This window comes from Scyliorhinus canicula, chromosome 3, assembly GCF_902713615.1.
Source record: "Scyliorhinus canicula chromosome 3, sScyCan1.1, whole genome shotgun sequence".
NCBI classification, from domain to species: Eukaryota; Metazoa; Chordata; class Chondrichthyes; order Carcharhiniformes; family Scyliorhinidae; genus Scyliorhinus; species Scyliorhinus canicula.
The window spans coordinates 275,136,785-275,160,446 of record NC_052148.1 but is presented as its reverse complement, the minus strand read 5'-3'; the positions used below and the strand labels follow the sequence as shown (position 1 = coordinate 275,160,446).

The 23,662-nt window shown below is 45.1% G+C and overlaps 1 protein-coding gene across 2 annotated transcripts in view; it reads left to right on the top strand.

The window, feature by feature from the left end:
- LOC119963571 (ubiquitin-conjugating enzyme E2 D2-like) overlaps nt 1–21,449 on the top strand; it is a 55,543-nt gene extending 34,094 nt beyond the window's left edge. The window contains exons 6-8 of one of the 2 annotated variants that reach the window (XM_038792895.1): nt 2,030–2,123; nt 14,403–14,452; nt 20,605–21,449. In XM_038792895.1, coding sequence (XP_038648823.1) covers nt 2,030–2,123; nt 14,403–14,451 — 143 coding nt within the window. In that variant the 3' untranslated portion in view covers nt 14,452; nt 20,605–21,449. The remainder of the gene's footprint in view (nt 1–2,029; nt 2,124–14,402; nt 14,453–20,604) is intronic. The other variant, XM_038792896.1, reaches the window with a different exon arrangement.
- The last annotated feature ends 2,213 nt before the right edge of the window (nt 21,450–23,662 follow it).

Genomic DNA, 23,662 nt, shown 5'->3' with positions numbered 1-23,662 from the left:
CACATTCTCCCCGTGTCTGCGTGGGTTTCACCCCCCCAACCCAAAGATGTGCAAGGTAGGTGGATTGGCCACGCTAAATTGCCCCTTATTGGAAAAAATAATTGGGTACTCTAAATTTTAAAAAAAAAGAGCTGGGGATCAACCCTGCTTCAATGAAGAGTGCAGGAGGGCAGGCCAGGAGCAGTACCAGGCACACTCAAAAATCAGCTGTCAACTCGTGGCGCTACAGCACATGGCTACTTACAAGCAAACCAGTGAGAGTAACATGTAGTAGACAGAGCTAAGAGTTGTGAATGGTGGTGGAACTGGGGGAGGACACTCCACAAATATCCCCATCCTCAATGATGAGGGATCTCAGCTTATCAGTGTAACAGATAAAGTTGAAGCTTTTGCAGCCATCTTCAGCTAGAAGTGCAGAATAGATGATCCATCTCATGCCAATCTTCAGTCACAGTAAGAAGTCTTACAGACCGTCACCCAAGGCTGGAATTGAACCCGGATCCAAGGGTAATGTGTCAAAGTTTGTGGATGACACTAAGATGAGTGGTAAAGTGTGCAGAGGGCACTGAAAGTCTGCAGAGGGATAATAGGTGGTTTAAGTGAGTGGACAAGGGTCTGGCAGATGGAGTACAATGTTGGTAATTGTGAGGTCATCCATTTGGTAGGAATAACAGTAAAATGGACTATTATTGAAATGCAAAAAGTTGCAGCGACCTGGGTGTTCTTGTTCATGAATCACAAAAAGTTGATTTGCAGATGCAGCAGGTAATTAAGGAAGGCAAATTGAATTTTGTCCTTCATTGTGAGGGATGGTGTTTAAAAGCAGGGAGGTTATGTTGCAGCTGTATAGGGTGGTGGTGAGGCCACACCTGGAGTAATGTGTACAGTTTTGGTCTCCTTACTTGAGAAAGGATGTGCTGATACTGGAGGCAGAAGAGATTCACTAGGTTGATTCCAGAGTTGAGAGAATTGGCTTATGAGGAGACTGTGACTATACTAATTGGAATTTAGAAGAATAAGAGTGATCTTATAGAAACATATAAAATTATGAAGGGAACGGTTAAAATAGAAGCAGAGAGGTTGTTTCCACTAGCGAGCGAAACTAGAACTCGGGGGCATAATCTCAAAGTAGGGGGGAGCAGATTTAGGACTGAGTTGAGGAGAAATTTCTTCACCCAAAGGGTTGTAAATCTGTGGAATTCCCTCCCCAGTGAAGCAGGTGAGGCTACCTAGAAACATGTTTTTAAGGCAAAGATAGATTGATTTTTGAACAGTAAAGGAATTAAGGGTTATTGTGAGCGGGCGGGTAAGTGGATCTGAGTCCACAAAAAGATCTTATTGAATGGCGGAGCAGGCTGGAGGGGCCAGATGGCCGACTCCTAGTTCTTGTGTTGAGGCAGCAGTGCGAACCACTTACCATGCCGCCAGGTTTCTATTTCAACTTTGATTTCAAATTTCCAGTATGCTTTCTTGGGCAGCATGGTGGCACAGCGGTTAGCAGTGTTGCTTCACATCGCCAGGGTCCCATGTTCGATTCCTGGCTTGGGTGACTGCGGAGTCTGCACGTTCTCCGTGTCTGTGTGGGTTTCCTTCGGGTGCTCCGGTTTCCTCCCACAAGTCCCGAAAGACATGCTATTAGGTAATTTGGACATTCTGAATTTTCTGTGTACCTGAACAGCGCTGGAGTGGCGACTAGGGGATTTTCACGGTAACTTCATTGCAGTGTTAATGCAAGCCTACTTGTGACAATAAAGATTATTATTATTCAAGTGCAGATACATTAGTAATTGCTAATCTTTGACATATCCATACTTAATTTACACTGAAGGCTGGAAGAGCATTCTGAAGAAGAAATATTGACTTGGATATTATGCAACTTGTGGTTTTTCTTGTACAGCTAGCGTTGTTTCATATTCAGTAAGATGATTTAAAACTAGAATAAATTGCAAATGTATAAATGTTTCACAAGAGAGACGAAAAGCTAGCTGATTATAGAATAAAGCTGAATTGCTTATTATTTCTTTTTCAGTTCTATTGTCCATTTGTTCACTGTTATGTGATCCAAACCCTGATGACCCACTAGTGCCAGAGATTGCACGTATCTACAAAACAGATAGGGAAAAGTGAGTATCCTTAAAAGGAACATTATTCAATGTCAAACTTGAACGTTTTAAATGTGCAGTCTTCTGTTTCTACTTTATGCAGTGTCAAATGGCTATTTTGTATAAAATTCAATGCTTTGAATGGCAAAACTTCACAAAGATATTAAAAACAGTAATATTTTAATGGTAGCCTCTAGAAACATGAACTGAGTTACAGTGGGACATCACTTTGGTGCAGCAGACTGCACTGGAGTACTGTTATAAATACTGAATCTAATTTGCAATAGGAGGAAAATATTCTCAACAGTCTACTTAACATGACTTGAAATGCAATAAAAATTTATGTCATGTCATGATGCCTTGATTTGGTTCTTAGAAATGTTCAGTTCTAGTTGTTGCATAATAACTATTCACCTGGTATGTTCAGCTTGCAGCTGTTTTTAGTGAGCCTGTTCCATTGTTCATTGTGTTCAAATACAATCTCTTGCTAATTGTGCAACCTTTTCAAAACCACTCTTCCTCAACCAGCCTATTCATTCTCTTTCCCCTGCCTCCAAGTAGGTCATGGGTTTGTAAACAAATGAATTAAGAGCAGGGGTAGATCTTTTGGCCTCTTGAGCCACCTCCGCTGTTCAATAAGATATTTATTTTTCCACTGCAAGTGCTGGCAGGAATCGGTAAATGTTTGTTAAGACTGCCATTGGAAGCAAACTTCAAAAGACCACGTTATTCAGGAGCAATCTTCCAGTGAAATATTGAAACCTGGCAAGGCTCCAGGAGACCCTGTTCAGTTGAGTTCCACAGCATTTCACACTCGGGTGTGCAGTGTATGTTTGTTATACTGTAGGTGAGAAGAGCATTCCCAACCTTCGGTGGTGAGATTGTGTAAAGCAATTCTAAGGGCCTTTAAATGGCTTTGTGTTTAAGTAGCCATCAATGCATTGGTGCCTTCTGTTACTTTTTTTTTAGCGTGCCCAATTCATTTTTCCAATTAAGGGGCAATTTAGTGTGGCCAAAACCTACTCTGCACATCTTTGGGTTATGGGGACGAAACCCACGCAAACACGAGGAGAATGTGCAAAGTCCACACGGATTGTGACCCAGAGCTGGGATCGAACCTGGGACCTCGATGCCGTGAGGCAGCAGCACTGACCACTACGCGACCGTGTGTCTTCTGTCACTTTCTAAGCATGGACTGCTGCTACGATCAGTTCCTAGGCCTGTGAAAGTGGATACATGGTGCAGTTCAAGATGGTTCCTGGGTTCTGATGGTGGTATAGGCTTTTAAAAAGCACTCAGGAAAGTTGCAATTTGTCCTGAAAGTCACCTGATAATTATAGATGAGCAAACCAATGGAGCGAGATTTCCAAGCACCAACCAGGTCCCAAACCCACATTGTTTTCTGAAGAGGCCCTCGATCAATCACAATGTCTGCCTCTGAGAAGGCCCTCAAAGAAGATCACTTGCACACTCCCTAGGGATAGATATTCTGGGAAGCTGAACATTTTTTCAGAAATTGAATGAAAGCAAGATTACCATTAACATGCTTGCTTTATAAAATTGTCATGTAATCAGCATGGGACTAGCCAAGATGGTAATGGGGGCTATCTGTATGGATTTAATACTAAACCACTGTCCAAACCTCCCCTAACAGCACTAAGGTGTATCAGTGTACCACTGGACAGAAAAGATGTTTTGGGGAACCATCCTTTCTGGTGCTGTCCAAATTCTAGACAATACTTTCAAACAATCATAAATCATAGAACATACAGTGCAGAAGGAGGCCATTCGGCCCATCGAGTCTGCACCGACCCACTTAAGCCCTCACTTCCACCCTATCCCCATGGGACAGCATTTCTAGCCAATAGAAAATGGGGTATGTGGGCCAATAGAAAATGAGTATTTTCAATCCTTTGTTTGTGCACCATATTTCCCCAATTGTCCTTGGGTGGTTACTGCAGTTTACAGAGTACATTTGTTTTGGTTACATTGAATCATAGCTATGAGGAGCGGTTGAATAAACTCGGTTTGTTCTCACTGGAACGACGGAGGTTGAGGGGGCGACCTGATAGAGGTCTACAACATTTTATTATTCCAAATTTTTCAATAATTTTTCAAAACGCTACAAAAAAGAAAATAATAGGGCAGCACGGTGGCCTAGTGGTTAGCACAACCGCCTCACGGCGCTGAGGTCCCAGGTTCGATCCCGGCTCTGGGTCACTGTCTGTGTGGAGTTTGTACATTCTCCCCGTGTAGCGTGGGTTTCGCCCCCACAACCCAAAAATGTGCAGAGTAGGTGGATTGGCCACGCTAAATTGCCCTTGGAAAAAATTATTGGGTAATCTAAATTAATTTAAAAAAAGAAAATAAAAAAAAAAAAGAAAATTTAAAAAAAAGAAAATAATGCAAAGAGAACAAAGCAATATATCAACAAAAACCACTTAACCTTCTATCCAGCTAGAAATTAACAAACAAAACAAAATGGGGCATCGCCCCCAACAAATAACGTAAACCCCCCCCGGATCCCTGCTGCTGCTGACCTCCACCTATCGTTCCGCGAGAAAGTCGAGGAACGGTTGCCACCGCCTGGATAACCCCTGCAGAGACCCTCGCAAGGCAAACTTTATCTTCTCCAACCTGAGAAACCCAGCCATGTCACTGACCCAAGCCTCCATGCTTGGGGGATTTGCGTCTCTCCACATTAACAAGAGCCTTCTCCGAGCTACCAAGGAGGCAAAGACCAGAACTCTGGCCTCTTTCGCCTCCTGCACTCCCGGATTGTCCGATACCTCAAATATCGCTATCCCCCAACTCGGTTTTACCCGAGTATCCAAGACCGTGGACATATCCTTTGCAAAGCCCTTCCAAAATTCTGTAGGTGCCGGGCACGCCCAGAACATATGGGCATGATTTGCTGGGCTCCCTGAACACCTCACACACCTGTCCTCTACCCCAAAAAACTTACTCATTCTCGCCCCCATCATATGCGCCCGATGCACCACTTTAAACTGAATCAGGCTAAGCCTGGCGCAAGATGAGGAGGAATTGACCCTCCCCAGGGCGTCAGCCCACAGGCCCTCATCCAGCTCCTTGCCCAGTTCCTCCTCCCACTTGTGCTTCAGGTCTTCCAACGAGATGTCGTCTGCCTCCTGCAGCTCCTGATATATTTCCGATATCTTGCCATCCCCAACCCACACGTCTGAGACCACCCTATCCTGCATCCTCCGAGCAGGCAGCCATGGGAATTCCCCCACCTGCTTTTTCACGAATGCCCGAACCTGCATGTACCTAAAGGTATTCCCCGGGGGTAACCCAAATTTCTCCTCCAGCGCCCTCAGACTGCCCAAGGTCCCATCGATAAACAAGTCTCCCATCCTTTTGATTCCCACCCTATGCCAGCTTAGGAACCCACCATCTATCTTACCTGAAACAAACCTGTGGTTGTTCCATACCGGGGTCCAAACTGAGGCCCCTACCTACCCCCTATGCCGTCTCCACTGCCCTCAAATCCTCAGCGTCGCCGCCACCACCGGGCTTGTGGTATGCCGCGTCGGCGGAAGCGACGGGGAGGGGTTGCTGGTGTAGGGTGGATACGTTGGCTTGAGTGGGGTGATCATTGCTCGGCACAACATCGAGGGCCGAAGGGCCTGTTCTGTGCTGTACTGTTCTATGTTCTAAGCTAGTGTCTATACAGGATGCCGCTTCTAACCGTTTCCACGCCGCCCCCTCTCACTCCATTACCCACTTCCGAATCATAGACACGTTCACTGCCCAGTAGTAGCTGCACAAGTTCAGCAGTGCCAACCCACCCCCTCTCACGACTGCGCTCCAGAAACAGTCTCTTAACCCGCGGGGTTTTATTTGCCCACACAAATCCCGTGATACTCCTGTTTACCCGCTTAAAGAAGGACTTGGGGATGAGAAAGGCAGGCACTAGAAGGCGAACAGGAACCTAGGGAGGACTGTCATCTTTACGGACTGCACCCTACCCGCCAGGGAGAGTGGCAACACGTCCCACCTCCTAAAGTCCTCCATCTGATCCACCAGGCGCACTAAATTGAGTTTGTGCAAAACCCCCCCAACTCTTGGCCACCTGGATACCCAAGTACCGAAAGCTCCTCTCCACCATCTTGAGCGGTAGCTCCCCTAATCTCTTTTCCTGGCCCCTCGCATGCACCACAAAAAGCTCGCTTTTCCCCACACTTAACTTGTATCCCGAGAAGTTTCCGAAATCCCTAAGAATCTGCATAACCTCCCCCATCCCCTCCACCGGATCCCCCCCCTCCCCCCCGAACCAATCCCCTCCAGTTTCTGGATTCCCTCAACGCCATGGCCAGCGGCTCAATCGCCAGGGCAAACAGCAGGGGGGACAAAGGGCACCCCTGCCTCATTCCACGAAATAACCTGAAATACTCTGACCGCAGCCGGTTCGTCGAAACACTCGCAACCGGGGCCTGGTACAACAATTTGACCCATCCTATGAATTCCTCCCCAAACCTGCCTAACACCTCCCACAGGTACTCCCACTCCACCCGATCAAAGTCCTTCTCCGCGTCCATTGCCACTACCACTTCTGCGTCTCCCCCCCTCTCTCTCTCTCTCTCTCTCTCTCTCTCTCTCTCTCTCTCTCTCTCTCTCTCTCTCTCTTCCCCCCCCCCCCGGAGGGCATCATGATCACTTTCAGGAGCCTCCGCACATTCGTATTCAGCTGCCTGTCCTTCACAAACCCCGTCTGATCCTCATGAATCACTCCCAGGACATAATCCTCAATCCTAGTGGCCAGGATCTTAGCCAACAGCTTGGCATCAACATTAAGAAGCGAAATCGGCCTATAGGAAGACCTCGTTTATTTTAGCTGGACTCCGCACCATGTTCCCCCTCCTATCCCTAATTCCCCCAATCTCCCTAGCCGCCTCCCTCCTCCGCAGCTGATGTGCCAACATCCGACTTGCCTTCTCCCCATATTCATACACTGCTCCCTGTAGCTTCCTCAACTGGGCCTCAGCCTTCCCCGTGGTTAGCAAGTCAAACTCCGTTTGGAGGCTCCGGCACTCCTTCAACAACCTCTCCTCAGGGGATTCCACATATCTCCTATCCACCCTCAGTATCTCCCCCACCAATCTCTCCCTCTCCATCCTCTCCCCTTCTCCCTGTGGGCCCTGATTGAGATTAACTTCCCCCCTGACCACTGCTTTCAGCGCCTCCCAGACCACATTCATCGACACCTCCCCATTATCTTTGGCCTCCACATATCTTTGGATGCACCCACAGACCTCTTCGTCCGTCAGTAGTCCCACATCCATTCGCCACAGCGGGCGCTGGCTTCTCTCCTCCCCCATCGCCAGGTCCACCCAGTGCGGGTCATGGTCCGAGATTGCAATGGCCGAATACTCCACCCCCTCCACTCTTGGGATTATCGCCCTGCTTACCACAAAAAAGGAAAACTCCCTCGCCCTTGGCCTAGCAAATCGCCACGGATCCACCCCCCCCCCCCCCCAAAATCTGGTCCATGAACCCCCTCAGAACCTTGGCCGCTGCCGGCCTCTTACCCGACCTCGATCAAGACCGATCCAGTGCCGGGTCCAGAACCGTATTGAAGTCCCCCCACCCCATTATCAAACTATCTGCCTCCAGATCCGGGATCCGACTCAACATCCGCTTCATGAACCCTGCATCGTTCCAGTTTGGGGCATACACATTCACCAGCACCACCCAGGCCCCCTGCAGCCTGCCACTCACCATAACATATCGGCCCCCTTTATCTGCCTCAACACCCACCGCCTCAAATGCCACCCGCTTGCTCACCAGGATTGCGACCCCCCCTGTTTTTCACATCCAGCCCTGAGTGAAAAACCTGTCCCACCCATCCCTTCCTCAGCCTAGTTTGATCCGCAACCTTCAGGTGTGTTTCCTGTAGCATGACTACGTCTGCCTTCAGCCCCTTTAAATGCAAAGACACCCGGGCCCTCTTGACAGGCCCATTCAAGCCTCTCGCATTCCACGTGATCAGCCGGATCGGGGGGCTACACGTCCCCCCGACTAGCCATCTCCTTTAGGCCTCCCGCACTCTCCAGCCCCCCAGGAGGAGGCGCCCCGCCTGACTCTCCCTCTTACCGTCAACTCCCCCTCAATCAGCACAGCAGCAACCCAGTTTCCCCCCCTTTCCCCGGTCAAGCAAATGCTTTACCCCCCCCGGCTGCTCCAGCCTCTGCCTCCGATCCCCTTTTGGATTTCCCATCCAGATGACCAACCCTCCCCCTACCAAAGTGGGGTAGTGAAAGTCGTTGTCTCCCCCCCCCCCCCACAAACACCCCGTATAAACCAACGCGGACATCAAACACAGTACCCCCCCCCCCCCCCCCCCCCCTTCAAGTACCGCCCCCACCATTTCACGGGAAAAAGCCACGTTCCCTGCCTGAGCCGACCCCGCCCCCTGTGGCGCAGCTCCTTTCAACTGGTATTCTCCCACGTGCTGCTCCGTTCCTCCTTCGCCCATCGCAGGACACACTCCCTGTCAGTGAAGCGGTGAAACTTCACCACCATCGCCCTCTGCCTCCTGGCCAGGACTCTGTGCGCTCCATCCTGCTCCAGGGGCCTAGGGAAGGAAGCATGCGACCCCTCCACGCCTTCAGAGAGACCCAGAATCCTCAGGTTCTGTCTCCTCGACCTGTTCTCCAGGTCCTCCAGCTTCTCCTGCCACTTTTTGTGAAGCTCCTCGTGCGCTTCCACTCTGTCCACCAGGCCTAGAATCTCGTCCTTGTTGTCAGAGGCCTTCTGCTGCACCTCCTTGATCGCCGTGCCCTGCATCTTCTGGGTCTCCACCAACCTTTCAATCGACGTCTTCATAGGGGCCAACATCTCCGCCTTCAACTCAGCAAAGCAGCTTTTTAAAAACTCCTGCTGCTCCCGAGACTACTTTTTGTTCTACTTTACAGTGTAGAAGGAGGCCATTCAGCCCATCGAGTCTGCACCAGCCCTTGGAAAGAGCACCCTACTTAAGCCCCATGCCTCCACCCTATTCCCTTTATCCTGGGGATGGTTTAACACAATGGGCTAAATAGCTGGCGTATAATGGCGAACAAGGCCAGCAGCGCAGGTTCAATTCCCGTATTGGCCTCCCTGAATCGGCGCCGGAATGTGGCGACTAGGGGCTTTTCACAGTAACTTCATTGAAGCCTACTTGTGACAATAAGCAATTATTATTATTATTTATCCCCATAACCCCACCTAACCTTTTTGGACACTATGGGCAATTTAGCATGGCCAATCCACCTAACCTGCACGTCTTTGGACTGTGGGAGGAAACCGGAGCACCCGGAGGAAACCCACGCAGACACGGGGAGAACGTGCAGACTCCGCACAGACAGTGACCCAGCCGGGAATCGAACCTGGCACCCTGGAGCTGTGAAGCGACTGTGCTAACCACGGTGCTACATCCATCATTCTGTCTCTGCAGACCCATGTCATTCGCTAAGAAAAAGTTTTTAATGGATTCCACATATACACCTCTTGGGCTTCTGTTTAGAGCCCTCCATATCTGCCATAGGCCTCCCTTTTTCTCCTTATCTAATGCTGTATGTCCTCGATATCCAGGGTTCACTGAATTTGTTAGTCCCACCCTTTTTCTTCATTGGAATATGTTGGCCCTGTATTCTCTCTATTTCCTCCTTGAATGTGTCCCAGTGTTCTGTCACAGATTTACCTAAACGTTCCTGCTCCTAGTCCACTCTGGCCAAATCGCATCTGATCTTATAGAAATCGGCCCTCCCCCAGTTTAGAACTTTGATTTCAGGCCCACCCGTGTCCTTTTCCATAACCAGTTTGATTCTAACTGAGTTATGGTCAGTCTGCAAAATGCTCCCCACTGATACTTCAATCACTTTCCCAGCTTTGTTACCTAAAATTAAGTCCAGGACCACCCCTTCTCTTGGAGGAGATTATTGCATGGCTTGGAGATTAACTGAGGTCAACACAGATTTTACAATACTAGGCTGAATCAACGGACAGGTGGTGTTAACCAATGATGTTCTACATTGAATCTGGTTAGTGTTCTTGGCTAGAGCTGTATGCTTTGGAAAACATTAAGCACTTTAAAAAATATGTAATATGCCTCACGGTAGCATGGTGGTTAGCATCAATGCTTCACAGCTCCAGGGTCCCAGGTTCGATTCCCGGCTGGGTCACTGTCTGTGTGGAGTCTGCACGTCCTCCCCGTGTGTGCGTGGGTTTCCTCCGGGTGCTCCGGTTTCCTCCCACAGTCCAAAGATGTGCGGGTTAGGTGGATTGGCCATGCTAAATTGCCCGTAGTGTAAGGTTAATGGGGGGATTGTTGGGTTACGGGTATACAGGTTACGTGGGTTTAAGTAGGGTGATCATTGCTCGGCACAACATCGAGGGCCGAAGGGCCTGTTCTGTGCTGTACTGTTCTATGTTCTATGGTTCTGACACGGGGGTGCTTAGCTTTGATTTTCTGTTGAATGGCATTCATTAAATCTACAGTGCAGAAGGTGGCATTGGCTCAAATGGGTCTGCACCGACCCTGCGCACATTCCCCCACCCTATCCCCGTAACCCCACCCTATCCCCGTAACCCCACCCTATCCCCGTAACCCCACCCTATCCCCGTAACCCCACCCAACTTGTACATCCCTGGACACTAAGGGGCAATTTATCATGGCCAATCCACCTAACCTGTGCATCTTTGGACTGTGGGAGGAAACCGGAGCACCCGGAGGAAACCCACGCAGACACGGGGAGAAAGTGCAAACGCCACAGACAGTTCCCCAAGGCAAGAATTGAACCCGGGACACTGGAGCTGTGAGGCAGCAGTGCTGATCACTGTGCCCTCCTCGGTTGATTTAAATCATCTGCAGTTGAAACTGGAACCTAATGCTGTTAACTGGATGGAGTATATTATGTTGAATTGGATTCATTGTTAAAACTTTCTCAAGCTTTAAGTCTGTTAATCCAGTTTTGTCTGATGTGAATTTAAAATCGTTGATGGTGTCGTTTTTAAAAAAAAATTTTTTAATACAGGCACTGCTTGTGATAATTAACGATAAATGTGATCCAGCCATTTTTTAAATTTAAGAATTTGCCATGATCTCAAACCCATTGCTGTGGGTCTGGAGTCACAGTGAGGCAAGGCACAGTAAGCACAGCGGATTCCCTTCGCTATAGGAGTCAGTGAGGCTAAGTACAGTAAGCACAGCGGATTCCCTTCGCTATAGGAGTCAGTGAGGCTAGGCACAGTAAGCACAGCGGATTCCCTTCGCTATAGGAGTCAGTGAGGCTAAGTATAGTAAGGACAGCAGATTCCCTTCGCTATAGGAGTCAGTGAGGCTAGGTACAGTAAGCACAGCGGATTCCCTTCGCTATAGGAGTCAGTGAGGCTAAGTATAGTAAGGACAGCAGATTCCCTTCGCTATAGGAGTCAGTGAGGCTAAGTATAGTAAGCACAGCGGATTCCCTTCGCTATAGGAGTCAGTAAGGCTAGGTACAGTAAGCACAGCGGATTCCCTTCGCTATAGGAGTCAGTAAGGCTAGGTACAGTAAGCACAGCGGATTCCCTTCGCTATAGGAGTCAGTGAGGCTAAGTATAGTAAGGACAGCAGATTCCCTTCGCTATAGGAGTCAGTGAGGCTAAGTATAGTAAGGACAGCAGATTCCCTTCGCTATAGGAGTCAGTGAGGCTAAGTATAGTAAGGACAGCAGATTCCCTTCGCTATAGGAGTCAGAGGCTAGGTACAGTAAGCACAGCAGATTCCCTTCGCTATAGGAGTCAGTGAGGCTAGGTACAGTAAGGACAGCAGATTCCCTTCGCTATAGGAGTCAGTGAGGCTAGGTACAGTAAGGACAGCAGATTCCCTTCACTATAGGACATCATTGAACCAGATGTGAATCATTCACAGGCAAGGCACGGTGGCACAGTGGTTAGCACTGCTACCCGGGTTCGATCCCGACTCTGAGTCACTGTCTGTGTGGGTTTACCCCCACAACCCAAAGATATGCAGGTAAGGTGGATTGGTCACACTAAATTTCCCCATAATAAATAAAAAAAAATAATTGAACCAGATTTTTGTGATGACAATCCAGGCCTTTTTTAGTCACCATTACTGAAACTGTTCTAACATATTATTCCAGTTTTCTTTATTAGCTAAATTTAATTTTATCAGATGCTGTGGTGGGATTTAAACTCATGTTTTTGGATTGTTAGTGCAGGCCACTGGATTAGAATCATAGAATTTATAGTGCAGAAGGAGGCCATTCATCCCATCGGGTCTGCGCCAGCCCTTACAAAGAGCACCCTACGTGTCTACCCTATCCCCGTAACCCAGTAACGCACTTAACATTTTTGGACACTAAGGGCAATTCAACATGGCCAATCCACCTAACCTGCACATCTTTGGAGTGTGGGAGGAAACCGGAGGAAACCCGCGCAGACACGGGAGAACGTGTAGGCTCCGCATAGACAGTGACCCAAGCCGGGAATCGAACCTGGGACCCTGGAGCTGTGAAGCAACAGTGATAACCACTATGCTACCGTGCTGCCCTTACTAGGCCAGTTATATAACCACTATGTTACTGTTCCCTATTTGATGCTGCAAGTAAAAACATAATTTGCTTACATTGCAACGTTTTGCTATTCCTTAAGGGAGGCGGGATGAAGTTTGTGGTTGGAGAGAGCAGAAGAGGAGATGATGATTATATTTCCATAATCATTTCTCCTCCTCTCCCCATTCAAACCAAGGCCATGATGAAAATATATTCCGTGAGGATGCCATGAGATATTTATTCTGCAGTCTGGAATCTTGGCAGGGGTCCTCGCTTTTTTGACAGAGAATCAGGATTTGTTTTTGAAGAGCAAACCTGTGACCTCGCATCTGAATTTTTATATTTGCCTGCTTTTGGAGTTTTTGCCTCTACTGACAATGTGCTGGTTACTAAGAATTGTGCAGTTTGATTTACTAGAAAGGCAGCTGTGCTGTTCTGAACAATGGAGTGTAAAGGTAACTAGCAATAAATTCAGGTACCCCTTAGTTAACTGTTTCTGTCTCAAAATACAAGTTTGTGTGTCACGTGTATATAATGCTGTAAAATGAAGCCAAAATACTCTGGGTGCTGGCAGTCTGGAATGAAACAGAAAATGGTGGAATCCTTCCGGCTGGGCAGCATCTGTGGAGGAAGAGATAGTTAGCATTTCAGACTGATTGTTCCATATCAAAAAAAATGAAAATCGCTTATCGTCACAAGTGGGCTTCAAATGAAGTTATTGTGAAAAGCCCCTAGTCGCCACATTCCGGCGCCTGTTCGGGGAGGCTGGTACAGGAATTGAACCCGCGCTGCTGGCCTGCCTTGGTCTGCTTTCAAAGCCAGCTATTTAGCCCCGTGCTAAACCAGCCCCTGACAACCTGATACTGCGTTACATTGCCTGTTTAGAGCTACAGTTATACCGCAGTTGTTAAAAGCATGACTAAGCTACGAGATAGTTATCAATAAACTTATTATTGCCCTTGCTAATTAAATTGGATTTTAACCTGGTCTTGTAAGACTTCTTTCTGTAAATTCAACAGATGAAGGAGCTTCGCTCCGAAAGCTAGTGATTCCAAATAAACCTGTTAAATTTTTTTTTTTTAAATTTAGATTACCCAATTATTTTTTCCAATTAAGGGGCAATTTAGCGTGGCCAATCCACTTACTCTGCACATTTTTGGGTTGTGGGGGCGAAACCCACGCAGACACGGGGAGAATGTGCAAACTCCACACGGGACCTGTTAAATTTTAACGTGGTGTTGTAAGACTTCTTACTGTGCTCACCCCAATCCAAATTGAAGATAGCTATACTCCTATTTGGGAGAATTGGAGAAATCCTATGTTCTCAAGTTTTCTAATTTGTAGGTGGGCATTTGTAGTCCGGGGGCAGCAGGGTAGCATGGTGGTTAGCATAAATGCTTCACAGCTCCAGGGTCCCAGGTTCGATTCCCGGCTGGGTCACTGTCTGTGTGGAGTCTGCACGTCCTCCCCCTGTGTGCGTGGGTTTCCTCCGGGTGCTCCGGTTTCCTCCCACAGTCCAAAGATGTGCGGGTTAGGTGGATTGGCCATGCTAAATTGCCCGTAGTGTCCTAGAAAAAGTAAGGTTAAGGGGGGGGGTTGTTGGGTTACGGGTATAGGGTGGATACGTGGGTTTGAGTAGGGTGATCATGGCTCGGCACAACATTGAGGGCTGAAGGGCCTGTTCTGTGCTGTACTGTTCTATGTTCTATGTTCTAGGTCTGACGTTTGTGTTTATCAACATTAATAGGTATAGCAGACTAGCAAGGGAGTGGACAGAAAAATATGCAATGCTCTAGGGTAAGGTGCTTGCAGCTTTTGAAGCTCAATGCGTACCCTTGGAAGTTCTCTTATACTAAATACATCTGCATGCTGGCTCATGGAGTGATCGGAGGTTAACTAAATCATAAATCGCATGTTTTGTTTGGTTGGAAGGTAGAGAAAGCACAGCAAGGATGACCAGTCTTTTGTCAATTGATAATTTTATCAGTGCATGGCAATGTTTAGGATGCTTGATCTTTTAGGCACTGTTCCACAACAATACTAAAGTGCAAAATTACTAGTGTCCTGTGACCCTGCTGTTTTCATAACACAAACTAGATATTTTAACTTGTGATTGAATTCTCAGATTTAGAAGTAAATATGTTCAGTGTGGTAATTATTGGAATCCCTGTGGCACTTCTGCCAATGCATTTTAATTTACACCATTAGAATTGTGGAACTGCAGTGTACCTTAACTTGTAACAATTTATTTGACGCCTAATTTGACAATTAAGAATTGCCCCTGTGCAGTAGTATTGGCTTATCTTGTTCCCCACACTAATAATATGGCTCAAACATTGGATAACCACCAGAATTAAAATAGAAAAGCAGGTTAACCGCAGACCAGTTAGTCTACCTGTGGGAAAATTCTTGGAATCCATGATTTAAGAAAAAAATAGTGATCGCTTATAAATGCACAGATTAATCAAGATTATCCACTAGGATATCTTAACGGTCAATTATGTTTGACCATTTCCATGGATAGTTTTGAGGTATGGATAGATTAATTATATACAGTTAGATGTATCTTCACGAAACTTTCAGATGGTATTTTAAAAAAACTTAGGATATATCATATAAGGGACCGTAGTTTCTTGGCGAGTTGAGAGAAATCTGTATAAATGGGTGCTAGGATCAGAGTTCTTTTTCTCTGGGCTCAGTCCACTTTTGAGCTTTCTTTATGATTTGGCTTAGGTAGATGTAATGGAATCTTAAAGCTGCTGACACAAGTAGATTATTTTCCTGTCGTCATTGGGATGCTGAGAAGGCTAGCACCTTTTGCCCATCCTCAATTGCATTTGAGAAGGAAGTGGTGAGCTTTCTTGTTAGAGGTGCTGCAGTTCCTGTGGTACGAGCACACTGATGCTGTTAGATGGGGAGCTCCGTGCTTTTGACCCAGCAAGTGGGAGGACTACAAATGACTTCAGTAAGACATGTTAGTGTAATAGACAAGTGGCATTTGAATTTCAATCCAGGTACGTGAGATTGGAAGAGAATGGAGGAGTGTTGGAAAGATCCTGAAGGAGTGTGATGAATAGATGCCTCTGGATTCAAATATACAATTGGCTGAAAGTATAAGTGCAGGTTGATGGTCATCAGACCAACAGAATTCTGTGTTTTGTATATAGAGACAGCACACTATTAAAGGATGTTGAAACCCAGTGAATATTGTCGATTCACCCGAGTTAAAGAGGTGGGATGATTTAGTTGAAGGAAAGATTAATGATGTTGGGAATATTTCCACTGGGACAGAGCAACCTAAAATGAGGTTTGATTTTTACATTGGAGTGTCAATGGAAAGACTATCCCTTGAGATTATGGAGTTAGTTTTAATGAGATTTTTAAATTATTTATATAAAGAGAGGGCTGAGGAAATATTCTTCAAGCAGAGGGTTTTGAGGCAGAGACCATTGCATCTTTCAAAGGGAAATTGAATAAAATGTTGAAATTGGAGGAAGATGTAGCACCATGTGGAGAGGGCAGGGCAGCGAGATTTGTTTTGGATAGACCTGTCAGGTTGACATCAATAGTGGGGAAAACTGATGGAGGCCATAATATGGGATGAGATTCGCTTAGAGAAAAATAGGTTAATACTAGACAGTCAACGTGGCTTTGTCGAGGGCAGGTCATGTCTGACAAATTTAATTGAGTTCTTTGACGAGCTGACACAGGTGTTGCCCAAAGAGAAAATGCTGGAAAATCTCAGCAGGTCCGGCAGCATCTGTTGGGAGAGAAAAGAGCGAACGTTTCGATTCTGGATGAATGACCCTTTGTCAAAGATGAAGGTGGTGCCATGGATGTTGTATATTTGGACTTTCAGAAAGCATTTGATACAGTGCCACATGGCAGGTTGGTTAGCAAATTAAAAACGTTTGGAATTGATGGGACCTTGGCAGCATGGATTAGAAGTTGGCTGAGAGATAGGAAACAGAGGGTTGATATAGATGGGCTTGTCTCAGACTGGAGACGAGTCAAAATTGGTGTTCCCCAGGGCTCAACACTGGAAACCTTACTTTTTCTGATTTGTATACATGATTTAGAAGTGGGTATTGAGGGCAAAAGAGTTGGATACATATTTGAAAGTGATTAATCTAGAGCCCGGCAAGATCGGGCTGGAGAATGGGACTAGCTCGAGAGCTCCTTTGGGAGTCAGTGCGAAAACGATGGGCCAAATGGTAAATAACATTAGCAGAGTTGCTATAGACATGACTCAGCTTCCTGTGCAGTAAAGGCCTACAGTTCTATGGAATATTCTTTACTGCAACAGGAAATACTTGTTGCATTGAATTTATCATTGCTGCAGTCAGTCTTTGGGAACTGCATTTTTCAGATTCTTCTTCCGCTGCGTTTGATCAGGGGTTGACGGGCTTTTTATCCCACTCGAACCATTTTAAAAATTGTGTAAATTAAAATCAATCTGAAGCCGCAAGGTGAAAGTTAGCATTTCTAAACAGACTACTTGACGAATTGCCAAATGTCTGTCAGGATGTAGATTTACATACAGGCAGTCCGCAGACTTATGACCCAACTGGTTCCTGAAAATCGCATCTGAAGTTGAAATGTGGAACGTCAGAACTAATTTTCTCATGAGAGGAATGTTATAAATCCGGGATTGGTTCCTGAACCAAGGCCTGATGGCTAATTTTCATCAAAATAACCCAGAATTTTGTATTCAGTATAAAAAAAGTAACACAGCAATAAATTAATTTAAATATAAATTTCAAGAAAACGTTTGCAGAAACAATGATTCACCAAGTACAAATACGTCAGACCAGCAACGGAGTGTCTTAAATCAGGGAGATGGACGACACCGAGAGCGATGTGCATGTAAGAAGGTTGAACTTGTTTGCTGGTATCGTAAAGTCGAGACCAATATTATAAGTTTGAAACAGGGTGTCAATTCATAAATGTTGTAAGTGCCGTTGTCGTAACTCGAGCATCATAAAATTGAGGACTGCCTGTATATAATAAATAAAATACATGAATTGAATTCGTGAATCAATAAAAAAAAATTGGCCCAACTGAATTGATTTTTGATTATTTTTGTATTATAATTTTAATTCGGTCACCTTTAAAGCAAACTGACTTAAGATTTGTAGAATTAAGACAATTTTTTGGCAATCATTTTTTTTAGTGCTGGGTTAAAAACCGTAATAGTCGTAACCATAAAACCAGGGGTGATACAGTGACACAGTGGTTAGCACTGCTGCCTCACCATCAGGGATCCGGGTTTAATTCCGGCCGTGGGTGACTGGAGTTTGCATTTTCTCCCTGTGGCTGTGGGTTTCCTCCGGGTGCTCCAGTTACTTCTCTCAGTCCAAAGCTGTGCAGGTTAGGTGGATTGGCCATCCGAAAACCACAGCTTTAACTTTTTGATTGAGGCTTTTTTTTTTCAAGTTAACGTATTCCATACCGGGCAAGTTTGAAAGCCACAAATGAGGTTTGAAGAGCTACGGGGGGGGTTGCAGTCCGATGACTGCGTGAAGGAGGCTGACATGATTGATATTATATATTACAAACAAACAATTGAGGGTGATTTGAAATGGGAGTGTCTGTGGATTCTTGTTTGACCATCCCATTTGTACAAGTAATATGAGTAACCCAAGTTAATTTGTTCATCCACTGTATTTTGCTCTATATGTTCAGAATACCATTTGCAAAATTAGGATTTTCTCTGACTCGTGTTGAATCAGAGGGTGAATTGAAGCAAATTACTGACTAGTCAGTTGAGTCTGGGTTCTGATTGTATGTGGATGTTCCAGATATAGGTGTAAAGTGCATGTTTGGACCATGATACTAGCTGCTGTTTTTTTAACTATAAATTACAGTACCCATTTATTATTTTTCCAATTAAGGGGCAATTTAGTGTGGCCAATCCACCTAACGAGCACATCTTTTGGGTTGTGAGGGTGATACCCACACAGACGCAGGGAGAATGTGCAAACTCCACACGGACAGTGACCCAGGGCTGGGATTCAAACCCGGTCCTCAGCGCGTAGTCCCAGTGCTAACCACTGTGCCACCCAGTGTTAACCAGTGCACCACACTAGCTGCTGTTTTGTGGGGGTAATGTGCCAGACTTAATTGCCTGTGAAGTATATTGTAACTTGTTTTGTTTTATTTCAGAAAGCTAAAATTTACTCCGCTTGAATTGGTTTTAAAATATTGCAGCTTTTATTGAGCAGCACAGCACAGTGGTTAGCACAGTTGCTTCACAGCTCCAGGGTCTCGGGTTGGATACCCGACTTTGATCACTGACTGCGGAGTCTACACATTCTTCCTGTGCCTTCGTGGGGTTTCTCTGGGTGCTCCGGTTACCTCTCACAATCCAAAGATGTGCAGGTTAGGTGGGGTTACTGGGTTACGGGGATCGGGTGGAGGCGTGGGTGCTCTTTCCAAGGGCCGGTGCAGACTCGATGGGCCGAATGGCCCCCTGCACTGTAAATTCTATGTCGCTATGAAAATTTCTCTTTAAGCTTGGTACACATTGCAATAAAATGGAGTGGAATAGCTAGTGTAGACCAGTGGTTAGGTGGTTTTCCCTCTTTGTCTTCTTGACCGTTGACACAATTGACCACATCATTCTCCTCCAAATCTCTTCCCACTTTTGTCCAACTGGTTGGGACTGCTGTCACCAGGTTCCATTCTTATCTATCTATTCAGAGTATCACTTGCAGTGCCTTCTCTTCCTGCTCCTGCATCATTAACTCTGGTGTTCCCCAGCAATCTCCCCTTGGTTCCAAAGACGAGTTCCAAAATTGAGGTCCTGGGCAATAATACATTGCAGCAACATCTTCCTTTCAATACTGGAGGAGGAATTTCCATCGGGCAGGAGATACAAAAGTCTGAGAACACGCACAAACAGACTCGGTTTCTTCCCCGCTGTTACCAGACTCATAAACGACCCTCTTATGGACTGACCTCATTAATACTACACTGCTGTATGCTTCATCCGATGCCGGTGTCTATATAGTTACATTGTGTACCTTGTGTTGCCGTATTAGGTATTTTATTTCCATTTCTTTTCAAGTACCTTATGATTTGTTGAGCTACTCGCAGAAAAATACTTTTCACTGTACCTCGGTACACGTGTCAATAAACAAAATCCAAATCCGCAATGCAGAGGATTGTGTGTTTTATGCTCAAGGGGAATGAGTTAGAATTTCCGGAACTGCACTGATCAGAGTCCTCAAAATGGAGACAGATTTCCAGGGATTGATTGATTGGAATTTGGAGCTGCAAAGGTTTACCCAGTTTTTAAAAAATATTCCTTCAGTGAAAACTCATTGGATCCATGAACATATTGGATGTGTTTTATGGAGTTAATGAGAGGGAAAAATGAGAGTTTTGAATGAAAATGGAATCTTGCTTCTTGGAGGAGAATTAGCAATGGAGCAGTTTTAGAATGAAGAGAAGCTAGTTCATCACCTTGCGTAATCATCTGCATGTTGTGGAGCGTGAGCTGCTGGCTGAAATGGAGCATTGGTGCTTCTGTTTGAAAATGGCTCTGATCTATTGCTCTTCTCTCCGTTTGCAATTCTGGGCTTTCTCTAATCTCCACATTTTTTGGGGGCAGAAATATGGTGCTGTCTAAATCCTCTCTTTTCTCATTGTGCAAAAACATGCACCATGATCCAGGTCTCAAATTGGTAGCAAAGGGAAAAGAGTGTATTCTGACTGCCCCTAATCTTCCCTCTGCTTTGGAGTGTGACTTCATTGTTAACAGTAGATAGTTAAATCTCACTTCTCAGTTGTACCTCATGTTGGTGCTCAAATCTGTTGCCTTGATCCATGTGCTTGTGTTCATGTCCAATGCCAGAAAAGGTTTTTGCAGTTTGCTGTATACAATGTCTTCCATATAAATTGATCAAAGGGTAAAATCATGTCTCTTTTTCTCTCTCCACTTGCAGGTATAACAAAATAGCCCGGGAATGGACTCTGAAATATGCAATGTGATACCTTGGAATTCAAATATCGTACATTATAGCTGGAATAAACTTTAAATTCTGATTTTTGGTTTTCTATTTGGCTGCCCCCATATAAGACCACATCCTTCATTCCACCATCCACATGCTATTGAGAAAACAATTTAGTACTTCCTGCTTCGACATGACCAGCTCTCTGAATTTCTAATATAGTTTCATCAATCATCTGAAACTCTGACCTCCTTTATATATGGAGCATGTGTTAAGTGGCCAATACCTTCATAATAACTTGGTTATGAGACTAAAAGCATTCCTCGTTGCAGTAAGTGGTGATTTTTTAAATCTGGAATTGGATGGTCAGCAGCTAAACTCTATCATTAAAGGATTGCTGCATTGTTGGGATGGCATTTTTCATTTTCTTCACATAAAATGGCATTTGAGTTTATTTACTTTATGCTCATAACTTTGTTATCAATGGTGGATTGGTACAGGATGTTATAATGTCGGCATTAATTAAAATATCCGCTGTATTTTATGCATGTGTTAATAAAAGGAATGACTTACGGTTTTTGTTGGTTTTGCGCAGAATGGAAATGGAAGTTACTGTCTCTCCACCTTCCCAAATGGACTAGCTCAGATCATTTTTGTAAATTTCATTTATAGTACTGCTTTAAAAAAAAACGCTATTAGTTAATCTGTTTCCCAGAACACTTTTACATGGCACTGAATTATGATTCAAATCTGTTGGTTGACTGATCAACTAATAGCTCATATTCACTGGGTTTTTCTTTTTAATAAAGTTGCATAAACCAATTTTTGAGCAGCCTGAATGAATGCAGTACAACTTGCTTTATTTTAGTCATTACGACATAGCTGTATCATTGCTGTAAGTGTGGAGTGTGCAGCATTTGAGATTGTGTAAAAATTGGGTAAAGCCTCAAACTGTTTGTAATGTGCGAATTTAAATATTTTGCCAAACAATTCTAACTAGTGGTTATAGATGTCTTAATGCTGTACTTGGAATACACTGTTCTACATAATGTTCCTGCTTGATGTATGATAATGCTGATTTTTTAATTACACTAAAAAGTAATTCCAGGGGCATCACGGTGGCACAGTGGGTTAGCCCTGTTGCCTCACGGCGCTGAGGACCCAGGTTCGAAGCCCGGCCCTGGGTCACTGTCAGTGTGGAGTTTGCACATTCTCCCCGTGCCTGCATGGGTTTCACCCCCACAACCCAAAGATGTGCAGGTTAGGTGGATTGGCCACGCTAAATTGCCCCTTAATTGGGAAAAAAATAATTGGGTACGCTAAATTAAAAAAAAAAAGTAATTCCAGAAATGAATTGACAGATGTAAGCTTACAGAGTTTCCATAGAATCCCTACAGTGCAGAAGGAGGCCATCGGGTCTGCACCTTCTGAAGGAACCTTACCGTACCCTATCCCGGGAACCCATCAAGCCCGCACATCTTTTAGACACTAAGGGCAATTTATCATGGCCATCCACCTAACCGGCACATCTTTGGACTGAAAGAGGAAACCGGAGCACCCGGAGGAAACCCACGCACACACGAGGAGAAGGTACAAACTCCACACAGTCATCCAAGGCCAGAATTGAACCCGGACCCCTGCGCTGAGGCAACAGTTCTAACCACTGTGATAGCGAGAATGCAGTTTGTAAATCGAGTGAAACCCAGGAGTTCAACTTCCCATCCATCCACCCACCACTTTGCACTTGGGTTTTGCAGCCTAAGATATCTCATTTTAATTGGTGAGAGAGGAGGAGCAATTATTAATTATGCTTCATTTTAAAATATTTTCAAAGTGTGGATATTTTTGATAAAGTAACTCGTTACGTCTTGAACTGTTAATAAAAGCTGTGTAAATCTGAAGATGCAGTAATTAAAATATTACTGAAATGAAGATGTAGCAAGGATTTCCGAACTATATTAGAAAACTTGAATTTTATCTTTAATTTTGAACATTTAAAATGTTTAACCTTAAAACATAAGCTAAAATTGGTTTTAGTCTTGGCAGTTAGTGATTAGGGTTGATTGTAAACTTAGTCAATGGTATTTGTTCTAAACTTGGTGACTTTGTATGAATACTTGCAGCTACTTTAACTTCTGTGGAAATTCCTAGCACTGAGAAAATATGGAAATGGTGGCATGGTAGTTTAAACTACCATAGCTATGGGCAATTCACTTTATTATGCAACATCCTACATCAAATCCTGGAGGTTTTAATGCCTGGCTGTAGAGTATTTTGCATACCATCTCAGAAACTGAATTTTCTTGGCAACAAATCGCTTCCTGCAATAAATTGCTTGTCTTAACCATGGCTCTGCAGGGTAAATGGTGCATGTTGCTAAATTTAATTTCATTTAAATGTGGGATCTTTCTGCACTGTACAACTTCCTTTCTTTGTGTTAGTATTGGGTCTCTACATATTTTGTACGGGATGTGGGCTTTGCTGGTTAGGCCAGCATTTTATTGCCCATCCCTAATTACCCTTGAGAGGGTGGTGGTGAGCTGCCTTCTTGAACCGCTGCAGTTCCTGAGGTGTAGGGGAGGGAGTTCCAGTATTTTAACACGGTAAAGGAACGGCTGATATATTTCCAAGTCAGGGCAGTGAGTTACGAGGAGGGGAAACTTCCAGGTGGTGGGTTCCCAGGTATCTGCTACTCTTGTCCTTCTAGATCAGGGGTGGGCAAACTACGGCCCGCGGGCCGCATGCGGCCCGCCAAAGGTATTTCTGCGGCCCACCAAGTCATTAAAAAAAAAAATAAAAATTTTTTTTTATAAAATTTTTTTTTTTTTTTTTTAATTTTTTTTTAAAGGTTAATGGGTGGGGGGCTGTTGGGTTACTTACTGGTATAGGGTGGATACGTTGACTTGAGTAGGGTGATCATTGCTTGGCACAACGTCGAGGGCCGAAGGGCCTGTTCTGTGCTGTACTGTTCTATGTTCTATATGAGGCGCCCAGAATCATAACCGGGTGAAGTAATTATTTTACTTAATATAATATGCGGCCCTTTGTGAAT